Below are 16886 nucleotides of genomic sequence, written 5' to 3' on the forward strand. Positions count from 1 at the left end.
CACAGCTCTTGACYTTTCCCTCTCCTGAGTCCATACAGGAGTTGCAGCGATGAGACAAGACCTTAACTACCAATTGGATACCATGAAATTTGGGAGAAAAGTAAAAAAATATATGTATATTTAAAAAAATAACTTCACCAGAGAACATGATCTAGCCACAGAGGTTTATTTTTATTTTTTTAATTGCTGTGGATTGTTTTAAATTTCAATCACATACACATACACATCAGGCATAGCTGCAGGAAGATGTTTGGGGTTGTGGTGCTGCGGTGGGGGGAAGGGGGAGGGGTAGCTGGTCCGCTAATACAGGACTAGTAAAGGCCCAGTGCACTGCTTTTGTGAGACAAAAAAAAAGGTTTTCTAGCTTTTTTTTCAATTATTATTTTTTATTCCGATTTTTATGGAGGCAGCACCCTCAGCACCCCTATTTACTGCTGCTATACCTACRGGTATAACATGTCCATAATTTTTGGTGAACTGATTTAGAAATCAGACTTTACCTTAACAGGACAGGGTTAGTTTCAGTTTCAGAAATTCAAGAATTGAATTTGACTTCTAGGCTAGGACTGAGAAAATGTAGCTCTACAGTAGCGTAGGCTATAATTTGAAGGCGAATTGGGAGGACTTTAACAAATTGGGCCCGTGGCCACACAGGAATAAAGGAAGGACACTTTTGAGTACGAGAGAGGGAGGTGCTGCGGTTGCGAAGTCATAGCGTAAATCGGAAATGCGGTATGGTCGAGGTGAAAATGGAGCACCACGAAGAGGAACACTAATTGAAAGTTAAGGTAAATTCTAAACACCATTGTCAGCGTTGTGTATTTGTACAAAGATCATGATTTACTCTATTATTTTCACTCAAACGTCACATGAATCTGATTTACGTGTCACCTGTCCTTGTATTCACTGTCGTGAGGAAAAACACGGCGCCAGGCTCTCCTTCTGTACCAACGAATACCTTAATCCAGTGTCGGCCTTTAATGTAGTTTTTGTGTATGCTATTTTATTATTTACATGGGTAAATACTTCATATTCGTTTGGGATTAATCTAGTCTTTGATTCGTCCAGGGTGTTTCAGGCTATGGTAATGTTGAATAACATTTGGGAAGTTACCAGTTTAATTGTGTGGTTTCTGTGATACATTGCACTAATCTAAAAACCGTTTGCAATTGCTGTAGACCTCTGACACTTTAGCCTAATGTGAATACAATGATATTAGGCCTGAAACGTAATGCAGTACAGTCAATATGTCAAGTTGTCAACTGAATAATTTGCATATTACTCTGACATAATACAGCATGTCAGCCAAACTACACTGAACCAAAATATAAAGTGTTGGTCCCATGTTTCATGAGCTGAAATGAAAGATCCCAGAAATGTTCCATAAGCACTAAAAGTGTATTTCTCTCAAATGTTGTGCACACATTTGTTTACATCCCTGTTAGTGGGTGGCAGATAACCTCTAGGCTAAGAGTGTTGGGTTTCGTTTGCTGGTTCGAATCCCTGAGCCGACTAGGTGAACAATCTGTCKCCGTGCCCTTGAGCAGGACACTTAACCATAATAGCACATGTAAATCACTCCAGACCGTATGTAAAAATGTTAGTGAGCATTTCTCCTTTGCCAAAATATTCCTTCCACCTGACAGGTGTGGCATATCAAGAAGCTGATTAAGCAGCATGAGAATTACACAGGTGTACCTTGAGTTGGGGACAATAAAAGGCCACTCTAAAATGTGAAACACAATGCCACAGATGTCTCAAGTTTTGAGGAAGTGTACAATTGTCATGCTGACTGCAGGAATGTCCACCAGAGCTGAATTGAATGTTCATTTCTCTACTATAAGCCAATGTCGTTTTAGAGAATTTGCCAGTACTTTCAACCGGCCTCACAACCGCAGACCACGTGTAACCATGCCAGCCAAGGATCTCCACATCCGGTTTCTTCACCTGCGGGATCGTCTGAGACCAGCCACCCGATCGGACAGCTGATRAAACTGGGTTTGYAACACCATAGAATTTCAACTGTCAGAAATCGCCTCAGGGAAGCTTATCTGCATGCTCGTCATCCTCAACAGGGTCTTGACCTGAGTGCAGTTCGGCTTCGTAACTGACTTCAGTGGGCAAATGCACGCTGGAGAAGTGTGCTCTTCACGGATTAATCCCGGTTTCAACTGTACCGGGCAGATGGCAGAAGTATGGGAGAGCGGTTTGCTGATTTCAACGTTGTGAACAGTGCCCCATGGTGCCGGTGGGGGTATTGGTATGGGCAGGCATAAGCTGCGGACAACAAGCACAATTGCATTTTATCTATGGCAATTTGAATGCACAGATATACAGTGATGAGATGCTGAGGCCCATTGTCGAGCCATTCATCCACCGCCATCACCTCATGTTTCAGCATGATAATGCACGGCCCCATGTTGCAAAGATCTGTACACAATTCCTGGAAGCTGAAAATGTCCCAGTTCTTCCATGGCCTGTATACTCACCAGACATGTCGCCCGTTGAGCATGTTTGGAATGCTCTTAATTGACGTGTACAACAGCRTGCTCCAGTTACCGCCAATTTCCAGCAATTTCTCACAGCCATTGAAGAGGAGTGGAACAACATTCCACAGGCCACAATCAACAGCCTGATCACCTCTATCCGAAGGAGATGTCACACGGCATGAGGCGAATGGTGGTCACACCAGATAATGATTGGTTTTCGGAGCCACGCCCCTACCTTTTTGTTGTTGGTATTTGTGACCAACAGAAGCAAATCTGTATTCCCAGAAGCAAATCTGTATTCCCAGTCTTGTGAAATCCATAGATTACGGCCTAATGAATTTATTTAAATTGACTGATTTCCTTATATGAACTGTAACTCAGTAAAATATTAGAAATTGTTGCGTTTTATACAGTGCTGTGAAAAAGTATTTGCCCCCTTTCTGATTTTCTCTATTTTTGCATATTTTTAATGATGAATGTTATCAGATCTTCAAGCAAAACCTAATATTAGATAAAGGGACCCTGAGTTTACAAATAACAACAACAAAAATGGATACCTATTAGATTTTTTTTTTTATTAACAAAGTTATGCAACACCCAATTCCCCTTTGTGAATAAGTAATTGCTCACTTACATTCAATAACTGGTTGTGCCTCCTTTAGCTGCAGTGACTGCAACCAAATGCTTCCTGTAGTTGTTGATCAGTCTCTCACATCGCTGTGGAGGAATTTTGGCCCACTCTTGTGTGCAGAACTGCTTTAACTTGGCAACATTTGGGTGTTAAAACATGAACTGTTCGTTTTAAGTCCTGCCACAACATCTCAATTGGGATTAGGTCTGGATTTTGACTAGGATATTCCAAAACCAATTTTTTGGGGCTTTTTAGCAATTTTTCATGTAGACTTGATTGTGTGTTTTGGATCATTGTCTTGCTGCATGACCCAGCTGCGCTTCAGCTTCAGCTTACAGACGGATGGCCTGACATTCTCCTGTAGAATTCTCTGATACTTAGCAGAATTCCTTTTTCCTTCTATTAAGGCAAGTCGTCTAGGTCCTTAGGCAGCAAAACATCCCCAAACCATCACACTACCACCACCATGCTTGACAGTGGGTATGAGGTTCTTACAGTGGGATGCAGTGTTTGGTTTTYGCCAGACATAATGGGAGAACTGCTATCCAAAAAGTTGACTCATGTTTGCCAAAAAGCACCTGAATGTTTTTTGGACTATTTTTGTTCAGTATATTTCCATAACATTGTCTTGAATTTAACTGAAGTCTCTCTCTGTTCAATCCAGGCAACAGTATCAACATGAAAAATAGGTCATAACCCTCCCATGCTGTACAATAAATCCCAGACAGAGAGTAGTAGAGCATGGACCAGGCCTTTCCCAGCCTCCAGACCCCAGTCACTGGTCCGTTTGAACCCAACCCAGGAGAGCTCCAGCTCAGGGTGGACTTCTTCAGAAAGTTGGGCTACTCCCCCATRGAGGTTCGGGCCGCCCTGCTTAAGCTAGGCCTGAGTACTGACACCAACTCTGTACTGGGGGAGCTGGTCCGCAGTGAAGCCAGCACTAGTACTTCTAACTCAACCATCCCTGAGAGTGGTGACAATACTACTGGCCCCACAAGCCACACAGGCTCCAGCATGGCCTCCTCTAGGACCCATGGCCCCCAGAGAGACAGACCAGTCCCATCACTGGAAGACAGGAAGGACACAGACAGTGGACTGAAACCTATCGTTATTGACGGCAGCAATGTGGCCATGAGGTGAGCGAGTCAAATCACTTATTTTCTTGTTATGTTTGTAAGAGCTAGCGTTCCATTGAAGTGTTCCATTGAAGTGTTTCAATGAGTTCAGCTGTGTTGGTGCACACGTGTATGTCATGTTCATGACAGTCCTGTCCTGTAAGGGTTAATTAAGGTGTTATTGTGGTTGAGAAATTAGATGAMGCGGATGTATTGTATTATGTTCTCCTCATGTGGTTTGTTGTACATCACAATGATAATGACAGGCAGCTATGTGAAGAATACCTGTAAAACTACAGGTGTGCAACTACTCATTATCAGCTGTTGAACTATGACCCTTCCAACACGAGAATCACACGCTCTTCTCATACACCTTAATGCAATTTTGTCAGCTGTGGTTGAAGAGGTAGTTGGCCATGCCTGTGCATGCCTTTGCTAAGGTTAATGCTGTACTATATGCAAATCTCCTACGCAAGTCTCTGCCTCGCACTGGCTCCCAGTGATAGCTATGTGTCAAGGCGGTGTTTATATTGTCAGGATAGAGTTCATATTGAACAGGCCAGACGACATTGTCACTCAAGTCCTATTATGTCTTCTTAGTTCAAGTATTTGCATTAATGACCATTTTTAACTGCCTGCTCCCTTATTACATGGATGGACCCAAACCAACATGTTTTAGATCTTGTTGATGACAGTTTGATTACCTAGCTATTTGAGTATACAGTGTGTGTTTTGTACTCTATTCAAGTCATAAACCAATAAGGAAACACGATCCGCGTATATGTTCAAAGGAATGTCCGATTCACATGTGGCGACAGGTAGCCTAGCAGTTCAGAGCATTGGGCCAGTAAATGAAAGATCGCTGGCTCAAATCCCMAAAAAGTCTGTTGATGTACCCTTGAGCAWGGCACTTGATCCTAAGACTTTTACGTTTAATTMCACTCGTGTCGTGCTTATTTCGCCTTTTTGCGACCCACAGAAACAGCAGAAGAGCACAACATGTCAAATCGTAAAAAGTTGCTGCAAGGAGCGTCAACGCTCTGTCAAAAGAGCTCAGTGCTTATTATTGGATATATTAGGATGCAAAATCAGACTTTTTTTGGATATAATGTTAACGATATGTTAGAGAAAGACCCGACTGAATGATTTAGAACATAAAGAATCATATTTGTCTTGGTAAAATGTCATCACCAAAGCTCGTTTTCACCCACTCACCCTACCATGTGATGTTTTTACGTTTAGCCGAAGTTATTATTCTTTTTTTCTTACCTGGTGTTTTATATTTATTGTCCAATAAAGTTCAAAGGTCTCTCTGCAAGTGTTATTTAGCTCTGCTATACGTAAAATAGGACCTTGATGTACAGTGTAGCTGTCATTCTGTCATATGTTATTATCTTATATTACTTTAATGATGTCGTGTTACTTTACTCCTCAGAAAGAGCCTGTGTTCCTGCATTTTTATTTTTTTAACTGCAAACCTTGTCATTCGCTTGCATTGCCACTGTGAGGCGGATGCATTGTAGACAGACGTCAAATTAGCTTTGCTCTACCTTTTTTATTTTTATCAATGAAACAATCAGAGATCGACAACTGCACCTTCACCTCTCTGCCCTCTTCACTAGAAATGTTTGTTGATTCATCGAAAGTAATGACATATTTATTTATCCTATTTCCTGCTCTCTTGTCTCCCTTCTAGTCATGGTAACAAACAAGTGTTCTCCTGTAGGGGAATTGAGTTGGCAGTGATCTATTTCCTGGATAGAGGTCACTCAACCGTCATTGTGTTTGTACCGTCATGGCGCAAGGAGCAGCCCAGGCCTGATGTCCCCATCACAGGTGAGATTCACAAATAGTGTTATTAAATACAAAAAAATTCTCATAAAATTTTAGCAAAATGTATTAAAAATAAAAAAACATACCTTAACATACGTATTCAGGCCCTTTGCTATGAGACTCAAAATTGAGCTCAGGAGCATCCTGTTTCCATTGATCAACCTTGAGATGTTTCTACAACTGGATTGGAGTCCACTTGTGGTAAATTCAATTGATTGGACATGATTTTGAAATGCACACACCTGTCTATATAAGGTCCCACGGTTGACAGTGCATGTCAGAGCAAAAACCAAGCCATGAGGTCAAAGGAATTGTCTGCAGAACTCTGAGACAGGATTGTGTTCGAGGCACAGAACTGGGGAAGGGTACCAACAAATTTCTGCAGCATTGAAGGTCCCCAAGAACACAGTGGCCTCCATCATTCTTAAATTGAAGAAGTTTAGAACCACCAAGACTCTTCCTAGAGCTGGCCACCCAGCCAAACTGAGCAATCGGAGGTGAAGGGCCTTGGTCAGGGAGGTGACCAAGAACCCAATGGTCATCTCTGACAGWGCTCCAGAGTTCCTCTATGAAGATGGGAGAACCTTCAAGAAGGACAACCATCTCTGCAGCACTCCACCAATCAGGCCTTTATGGTAGAGTGGCCAGACTGAAGCCACTCCTCAGTAAAAGGCCCATGACAGCCCATTTGGAGGCACCCAAAGGACTCTCAAACCTCTGATCTGAAACATCTGATCTGATGAAACTAAGAATGAATGATTTGGCCTGAATGCCAAGCATCACTTCTGGAGGAAACCTGGCACCAACCTTACAGTGAGCCATAGTGGTGGCAGTATCATGCTGTGGGGATGTTTTTCAGCGGCMGGGACTGGGAAACAAGTACAGAGAGATCCTTGATGAAAACCTGCTCCAGAGCGTTCGAGACCTCAGACTGGGCCGAAGGTTCACCTTCCAACAGGACAACTACCCTAAGCACACAGCCAAGACAACGCAGAAGTGGCTTCGAGACAGTCTCTGTCCTTGAGTGGCCCAGCCAGAGCCGGGACTTTAACTTGATCGAACATCTCTGGAGAGACCTGAAAATTGCTGTGCAGCGACACTCCCCATCCAACCTGACAGAGCTTGAGAGAATCTGTAGAGAAGAATGGGAGAAACTCCCCAAATACAGGTGTGCCAAGCTTGTAGCGTCATACCCAAGAAGACTCGAGGCTGTAATTGCTGCCAAAGGTGCTTCAACATAGTACTGAGTAAAGGGTATGAATACTTATTTAAATTTCTTTGTCACTATGTTGTATTGTGTGTAGATTGATGAGGGGGAAAAAAACATTTAATCCGTTTTAGAATAAGGCCGTAGCGGAATTATTTTTTTTAAAGTCAAGGGGTCGGAATACTTTCCGAATGCACTGTAGTTCGAATTAGACTAGTATCTCTTTCTGAATATTAATACTTATTTAATACCAGGGGATTTTGAAAACACAAACTAAATCAACACACTACAATAAAATACTGTACTCTATTCATTGACTGTTGCTTTAAAATAATGCAATACATTCCCTTATCTCATTGGTATGCAGGGGTTTGGTAAGTACACTCACTGCACCTACAGTATGTTTCCAGTCATGTGATGTGTCTGTAACATGAGACTGAGGCAAAAGGCATTGGGAAACTCCACCGGAGGGTATTGCTGGACAAATGTTGAAATACTGAAATCCGTAACTACTGCCTGACGTCATACTCTAGGCTTTCTGAAAGAAATTATAAATAAATTGACCCAATTGTGATTGCTTCAACCCACATGTTGTCAAGCACAGCAGTGACTCTTGTCCATGTACCTGAAGGCTATTGGTTATCAGTTGTTAGGGGTTTGTGTTAACCTAGCGTATCCACTAACAAAGCCAGGGTGCAGTAGGGCGGACCACTATTTGAAGCTGATGCATCATCACCTAGTACCCGCTGCTTGCATGGTTCAGTGGATCTGTCTGAGGTGGAGCAAGCAAGCCAAAAGTTATTTTCAATCCCAGTAACCAGGAAGTAAAATTAACCACGACCGTCAGTCCTACCTGGGAATTGGGAAATCCCCAACCAGGAAGTGCAACTGTTTTTCTCACACCCAGGTTACTGTCTGTGTCTTTAACTGTTTACAATCAAGCAGAGCGTTAAGGTTTAAGTGTCAAGTAATTGTTGTTACCTGAACTATCAAAGCATTTTTGACACAGACAGTTGACATTTGTGAGTGATTTTCAGGCTTTAGTCAATAGTAGTCTCTAAAAACCTAAAGAAAATTGTTCAATATGGAGCCCTATGTCTCACACATATTTAGGGTCCATATTCAAGTGTATCAGTAGGAGTGCTGTTCTAGGACAAAAATACATCATTTTTAGGTCATATTGGATAAGATGACATGGACAGGGGGGGACCAGATCCTCGATCGCTACTCCTACTTTGAGACACCATATGAATATGGCGGCAGTCCTTTCCAAAGTTGGATTACTGAACATTGTTGCCTTTAGCTTGTCCATTTTGTTTATTTAAATGAAAATTTCCATTATCCATTTTCACACTGTGTACACAGGTCCATTTATTCAACGTTGATTTTGAATGTATTTGTCAATGTTTTAATTTAGTCTGCTGGGAGGTTTCCATGTTATGTGATATTGGGGATGTAGGTTGTGAAGTTTGAACAGCTTATGTAATAATTAGCCAGTCATGTAATATTTGTTTTAAGTGATTGATGGTTTTGTCTCAGGGATTTTTTTTCCCCCACAGTTGATGGATTTGTTTTGTGTCCCCTGTTTGATTTGGGACAATATACCATATTTGACTAAAGCAATGTTATGCAACTGTCACGCCCTGACCTTAGATARCTCTGTTTTTCTATATATTTAAGTCAGGGTGTGACTAGGGTGGGTACGCTAGTTTTGTATGTCTAGGGGTGTTGTTGGCCTGATATGGTTCCCAATCAGAGACATCTGTTTATGGTTGTCTCTGATTGGGGATCTTGTTCTATGTTTAGTTGCCTGTCTGCACTATTCGTATAGCTTCACGTTTTGTTAAGTGAGTTTCTGTTTATTAAAATTGTGGAACTCTACTCACTCTGCGCCTTGGTCCGATCCTTACGACGAACGTGACAGCAACCCTTTATTATCATAGTGTCACCTGGCTTGTTTATCATGCAAAGGTATAGAATATGTTGTTTTTGTTTTGAAATATTAGTCATGTTAATGTGTACTAAGAAGACATTAACCATTAAGGCAGTGGAATAATTTGTGTCAAACAGAATTCCAATATGATGAAAGACCAAACATAAAGCGAACCATGTAATCGTATTGATTATGATCTATACGGCAAAACTGATCCTAGATCAGCACTCCTACTCTGAGAAGCTTTATGGATACAGGCCCTAGACTGGGCCATAAAAAAGCACTTGGTGAAACATCTGCACATTTTATTTCCAGACCAACACATTCTAATGGAGCTGGAGAAGAAGAAGATAGTGGTCTTCACTCCCTCGAGACGCGTCGGTGGTAAAAGGGTGGTCTGCTACGACGACCGTTTTATTGTGAAGCATGCCTACGAGTCGRACGGCGTGATCGTGTCCAACGACACCTATAGGGACCTGCAGGGAGAGCGTCCGGAGTGGAAGCGCTGTATCGAGGAGAGGCTGCTTATGTACTCTTTCGTCAATGACAAGTGAGTACTGGGGGGGTTGACAGTGGCAGGCATGAATTAAGGAGAGAAGATACAATGGTGAAKAGGCCAGGAATTCAATCCCCCCCCCGGGCAGGGGGACCATACATGTGGTATGGGGGGTTTCAGCAGGTGACATCTGTCATTAATACTGATTTTGGACAGAAACATGAAATGTATAAACAGGTTTTTAACTTACTTTTTAAAATTTTATTAATCATGGATTGATGTAGARCTATTTGAGTCATGCACATAGTGCTCCAGTCAGGATTCAGCCCAGAAATAGCGAGCAACTTGGTTCCGAAAAGCAGATTTGACCTTTAGAGCAGATACTGKCGTAGTGTCATATACTGTTAGGCCCTGGTCACCAACTGGTCGATCTCCAAGGCATTCCTAGACGATCGCCAAACATTTCTGTAAAAAACCCAACGATAAAGCCTTGCGTTCCTGTTTTTTATTAGTCTCGCACTGTTGACTTTTAAAACCATGATTCAACAAATACAGCGACAAGCTGGTGTTTTTATGAGTGTGTTCCTGTTTAAGTTCTTGCTCAGCACTCAACACTTTTTATTCAACACCTTTATTATCCATAAAATGCACGTTCATCTTACTCCCACTCGCGCTACAACCAGCACTGAAGCTGTAATGAATGAGTAGGAAGGTGTATCGATAGGCTTGCRTGGTTATTATTAGCGGCTTGGGTCTTTTTTTAATATCGAGGAATATTTCACTTYCTCTGTTCAAAGGAGTAACAACATGTATTTGTCCAGAGGCAGAAATAATGCTGTGCGACTCGAGTTTTGCCATCAGCTGGAAGACGGCGTCCCYTTTTGGTCTACGGAGGAAAGGGAAAGCGTAGGGACGTTAAGAGGTGAACCTTCAGTCTGCTGCTCTCTCCCTCCGCTGAGACTGACCATCAGATGCAGGCACCATCAGCCCAGTAAAATACATTRTTATTTAAATGTAGTTCACKCGGCTGTGCCTCACAAGTAATACAACAACTGATCTATTACCGGTGTGATTGTGTAGCCTACCTAAAATCTATAAAAATGGTACGAACAACAATACATTTGCAGGACAATTCAAGCAAAKCCAATATGCGGTGACAATGTATTGGGCCTATAGCCTACTGCATAAACCTAATTGTTACAGTACTGTTTTTAATAGGTTAATATTGCGAATGCTTTTTTTATGTAATCTTCTAAAAAAAATATCTGTGCGGTAGATCTCAGCTTGCATTTTGACTCCAAATGATCTTGACTCAAAGGTTGGTGACCACTCCTGTATGGTTAGAGGATGATTAATGAGACATGTATTCATGTCATTATTTCAGACAGGAAAAGCAAACATTGCCTCTGACTGCACCACGTTTTATTGTTCTTGTCGATTTTATAGATTAGATCCTCTATCACTTCTCTGCCTGTGTGGGTTTCTGATCAATATTACCCATTTCCCGGCCCAGATTCATGCCCCCAGATGACCCGCTTGGCCGTCATGGTCCCAGTCTGGAGAACTTCCTGAGGAAGAAGCCTCTGCTGCCGGAACACAAGCGCCAACTCTGTCCTTATGGTAAGATATCAACCATAGAGATATGTGTGTGAGGTACCATAGGGTTCTAATTTGATTGTCTGAACACTGAAGCTTAGTTTAAAACCTGTCTTGTTGAAACAAAGTACTAAGCTAGGATCAGGTCTCCATTAGGCATAACTGATGTTATATCAGCACTTCTAATCTGAGACTCATTGTGAAGAATCCAGATACTTTCTCCTGTAGAGTTAACAGTATTATTTTAGATTTAGGTAGTAATACTGTAATAACTGTCATGTTTAGTAACTGTCATTTATGTTTTCTATTTCAGGTAAAAAGTGCACCTACGGTGTAAAGTGTAAGTTCTACCACCCTGAGCGCACTCACCAATCCCACTCCTCGTTGGCTGACGAGCTAAGGGAGAAGGCAAGGCTCTCCTCGGCAAAAGAGGACCGGAATCCCATGATGTCACACCTGAGGGGCCACCAGTCCGACCCGGGATCCTTTCCCTCCTATTCTCTGGAGAATGACCTGGAGCACAGGCTGACGTTAGAGCCCCGCCGTTCCCTGAGGGAGGGTCCCAAGAGCCAGGTAACTGAGAACACGTTGCTATACTGGGATGGGTTGCGCTCCAGTAGGAACCAGCAGGCCCGCAGCCCCACAGCAGTAGGCCAAGGACAGATGGACTGGCCCAGTATGCTCTCCCCATCCACTACTACTGACCTCCCCTATGCCAGCATCTCCCATGAGTGCCTGGACTCTGGTTTTGGCTCCTATGAGAGCCAGAGCCAGTACTCGGATGTGTCCCAAGGACACAGCAAGGCCTTCAGGCCCAGGCAGCAGCAACAGCAGGGCTTCCCCTCTGGTTCCAGACATCCAGGCATGCATCCAGAGAGTCTGGCCCAGGACAGCCCCCAGCCCTGCAGGTGTTTCCATTTGGCTCCATCCTCGGGTCCCCAGCAGCAGCACCACAGCAACCCACACCTCGATTCCCACTCCCAATCCCAGCCGAGGTATGACACCTACTCGCCTCCTCTGTTCCCACCCAACATGCACCACTACAGCCTCCCCTGCAACTTCCAGCAAGATGGGGTGGGGGCACACCATTTCCACCCCCATCAGCACCCCCAGAAGTACTGGTCAGACCCCTTCCATGGCGGGGTCCCCCAGGCTAGGGCGTCCTGTAGCCTCCCCCCCGGCCCCCACCTCCATCAGCCCCCTACCCCGCATGGAGCCCCCCACTCATCTTACAGGGATCAGCAGGAACACGACTCCTGGGCCCAGCCACCTCCACCTTCTGCCTTTGACACAGAGAGAGAGGAGCTCCGTAAGAAACTGCAGGCCATCTTCAACCCCCACCAGGTGGATACGGTCATGGGAATGTTCCCTCACATGATGGATGCCCAGAAGCTGGCTGCAGAGATCCTCAACCTCAAATCTCAGAGAGGTGCCTTCTGATGCCTCTAAGCATCTTGTCTAAGGAGTTGATTCAGGGTTGAGATAAGCTTGCACAACTCTAACTTCCACGTAAATCATTCATTGATGTCAATGGGATACTTGGGTGAAAATGTGCCTTGGGTAATTCTCTTGTGCTTTTCCTTTMATTTACTCTAACGGTTTGAACCGTTTGAATGTGAGAGGGCAACATTTTTGTTGTCAATGTTGTCCTTCCTTCGCGGTCATGTGCTTGCATAGCTTATGTGAAATCCTTGACAGGTAGTGTGTTCACCGTTTGGGAGAAGTGTGGAGAATCGGGATGAATCCCCTGTCGTGTTTAACTGGATTATTTGCGATTTTTGACTTATTGAAGTTGTATATTATAACAGTGTCGTCAAATCTTGCCTCTAGACTCAGTACCACGGCAAACGTGAATCTAGAGTGTTTGACTGTTGATGCATATTGTATCATCATTTGGGATATGCGGTATGTGATCTCTCGTTTGTCTGAAATTCAGCTCTCATGCAATAAGAAATAATTGTCTAACATAATGTTCTTGTCTAAAATGCCACATTTTTTACTATGTTTTTTAAAATATTGTGGTTTTGATGGCCATAGTGTATTTCCTGTCTCATAGACAAATATTCGGTATTCCATCTCTTTATGCAGTGTGGAATGCAATGGTATAAAGCTACGCCCAAAGAGCCCCAAACACTATACAGTATCCTTTTAACCAAGAGTATATGTGGAAGAAGCTGCCAAAGAACTCAATGTTGGAGAAGCACTTTTTGTCATTGATCCAAATGTTCTAATTCCCTCATAGACCAGAATGTGACGTTTTCAGCAAGATTAATGTATAAAAATATGTGTACTGTAATATGTACTGTATGGCTTSTGAGGGTCTCTTGTATCACCAAAGACTGGGTAAATCCAATAGATATTTTAAAGTAACTGTYCAGTGTTTCCYGATTTCTATGAAATATGACCTATAATTAATTACAATACAGTATGAGTGAAATAGTTTTCCATCCCAAATGTTTTAAGTATGTTTAAAAAGCAGCTTTTCTGTGTTGGAAGGGTGTGGGTGTACATCGTTTTTTAAAAATATATATTCATGCGAATAGACTGCTGATTGGCCAGCTCAAGCTCTTCAGGAGGATGACATCATCCTCTGAGGAAATATTTTATAAAATGCTTGCTGTTTGTTTGAGTTTAAGGGTCTTTTTTTTGGAATGGTTTCTCCAATTAATGCTTTGGCCACATACAAGTATAATATGAGTCATCAACATTATTTGGGTATGCGTTAACAGAATAACTTTTTTTTTTTAAGTGAGATTTTCACTGGACAATTACTTTAACTATGTTTCTATGATAGTTGCTGGCTATCCACTTTGTAGATTTTTAAGTGCCTAAACATGTCAAATGTATAATTCAATTATCATGGACATTTGGAGTAGTTCTTGGTCTAAACAAATTGTTAAACTTTTTATTTTATTTTAAAACTTTGTGTTTAACAGTACGGTAAGTACTAGCTAGGTATTTAAAGTCAGAATGTTGTTATTATTATGCTATCTCATGGTACCACCAGCTTCAAATCAGGTTATTAGTATTAATACAGTCATAACTACAAGGTACTTGAAATAATTAACAGGTAAAACTAGGCATTTTATTTCTCAGCAATTATTATATATTTTTAGAGTAGGCCACTTTGTTTCTTCAGACTACAAATAGCTACTATACCAAATAGTTCAATTTGTTGCCAAGTATTTACCAGTACCTAGTACTTATCTGTAATAAAGGGTTACGCACTCATTTTCTATTCATTTATATAGCGCTTAACCACTGCCTTTGAATGTTGGGAAATCATGTTACACTAAAATGAGAGGTTTGAAATAKACCTGTCTGTATTTTCTAATGTCATGTCTCTGTATTGTCTCAAGCTACCGCACAATGATATGGCACGTCCATTGTGTCTCTTGTTTCAGTGCCTGACAGTGTAGACCACAGGTGTCAAACTCATTCCACGGGGGGCCGAGTGTCTGCGGGTTTTCGCTCCTCCCTTGTACTTGATTGATGAATTAACATCACTAATTAGTTAGGAACTCCCCACACCTGGTTGTCTAGGGCTTTATTGAAAGGAAAAACCAAAAACCTGCAGACACTAGGCCCTCCGTGGAATGAGTTTGACACCCCTGATGTAGACAGTCATGTGCTCCGTGATGAGGATCTGATGATGACCATAGCTCAGGGCTCTCCATCCCTGTTCCTGGAGAGCCACCCTCATGTAGGTTTTAGCGAGATGAAGTTCTTGCCACAAAGTCAACAGAAACCACATACCAATTTCGTTCTTGTCAACTTTCCCGGCTATTCCATTATCACTAGACAACACTAGATAATATCTGTCTAGCAGCTAGCTACGTCATGTTTGCTAGCTTGCTCTTTGAAGATGTTTCCATCCAAAAATGTTAGCAAAGCGACACTATCTTAACTCCTCCTCCACATTTACTGGATTGGTTGAACAGTGCAGAAGAGAACCTCTCCAAACAGTTTATTTTTTTTCTCATCATGACCCGAATGTGGGGTGTCCCGCTCAGGTGTTTTACGCCTGCTACGATTAGGTTAGCTAAATAAAATTTAAATATGCCATGTCATGTAGATATTTTAGACATGTTGTGTGAGATGTGATGGCATGTCCCTGTCATTCTGTAAATATACATTAGGCACACAGTGTAACAAAGAATCTTCATTTAATTGAATGTCATACAGAGTTACCTTTAAGTGTAAGAGTTACCTTTTTTGACGGTGTCGGAGGTGTAACTGCATTGGAGATGTCAAATCAGTGAGCAGCTGCTCTTGATCATTGTCAGGAAGAAGCATACGTTCCACTTGCGTTAAAAGTTCAGAATGAGAAAGTGTAGGCTAAATAGAAATCCTCATTATTTCATTTAATGATGTTCTATCAGCCTAATCTAGGTGTAGATTACATATCACATTCCAGTGTTCGAACTTGTAAACAAGGCTGCATAGGATTTCTCTTAATGCGACTCAGTGCAACCAATGGCAATGTCCGCTTTCGGTATAATGCCAGGAGCCGCTTGTGGATTTGACAGCTCTAACGCAGTTCCACCTCTGACCAAAACAACCGCTATGCAGATGTCGGCTAAAGCCGATCTGATTGGATAGAGCCGGAAGTCTCCTTTTGAAGGGGCAATCAGCAGTTGAAACATTAACAAAGCGTCCTCCCAGCCCATTTTGCTAAAAAGCTGAGGGACGGGGCTGGAGAAATACTCTCAAATTCAGAGAAAGCGCTATGGAGGCAAGGACTGACAATCCATGATATCAAAATGATAGCTTCAACTATGTTTTGGGGGTACTACAGTTGAACTCATGAGGCATTAATAAGTTATATTCTTCAAGAATCACTGGGTATATATCATTAATTTATAAATCCCAAAATTTATGTAGCAAAATTGCACCTTTTTAAGGCTTAGACTCATGCCAGATTTGATGAAGCTAGTTATTGAATATGCCAAGCTAACATGCATCATGCTCATGCTCTTCCGCACATCGGCCTCCTCACTCTATCCCATACACACACCCTATATTCTTTGAAAATCCAGCATAGGTTTTCAAATCTGATCGTTGTGCGGCTATGATTCACATTGCAAGCTTTAGCAAAACACTCAAACTGAATTCCAGACAGTTTTCTCTGTTTTTAAGCCGGAGACATGCAGCCTCAGATCTCAAGCCTCCACTCCCAAGCCCTACGGGTTTCCCTTTGCCCTGTACTTTAAGGAATGCTATTGTAGGTACTTGAAAACCTCCCACTAATATTCCCCTGTCAGATCTGCACAGGTATGTGACTGTAGTGCATTTTCATGTCATRTTCTGAGTTCACTGAGTTATAGAGATACCAAGATGGGGGCTGCCTTGCCCTAAGTGACACAAGGCTACTTGCCCTGAGATATGACTGTAGACCTTATTAAAGTCAGCCGTGTGTTGGGGAAAGGGGCTGCTTTATTGTCAGACCGTGAAGGCTTTGTAGAAACAAACAGATGTGATATTTCTGACTACATGTATAGAATGTGAACGGCAAAAAAGATGGGGTCCTGTGTGGCTCACTTCCTGCAGCGCAACATGCCAGGATTGTGGGTTCGATTCCCGCTG

At 42.4% G+C, this 16886-nt stretch overlaps 1 protein-coding gene across 2 annotated transcripts; it reads left to right on the forward strand.

Moving 5' to 3' along the window:
- Positions 1-353: 353 nt before the first annotated feature.
- Positions 354-14616, forward strand: LOC111959207 (ribonuclease ZC3H12A-like). 2 transcript variants are annotated; one of them, XM_023980700.2, is made up of 6 exons: positions 354-788; positions 3785-4256; positions 5962-6071; positions 9524-9758; positions 11218-11324; positions 11614-14616. In XM_023980700.2, exons 2-6 carry the CDS (start codon positions 3862-3864, stop codon positions 12738-12740), a joined length of 1974 nt encoding a protein of 657 aa, XP_023836468.1. In that variant the 5' UTR covers positions 354-788; positions 3785-3861; the 3' UTR covers positions 12741-14616. The 2 variants fall into 2 exon arrangements, with proteins under 2 accessions (XP_023836468.1, XP_023836467.1); XM_023980699.2 differs by having other exon boundaries at positions 356-788; positions 5932-6071.
- The last annotated feature ends 2270 nt before the right edge of the window (positions 14617-16886 follow it).

Source organism: Salvelinus sp. IW2-2015, linkage group LG35 (genome assembly GCF_002910315.2).
Source record: "Salvelinus sp. IW2-2015 linkage group LG35, ASM291031v2, whole genome shotgun sequence".
Classification (NCBI taxonomy): domain Eukaryota; kingdom Metazoa; phylum Chordata; class Actinopteri; order Salmoniformes; family Salmonidae; genus Salvelinus; species Salvelinus sp. IW2-2015.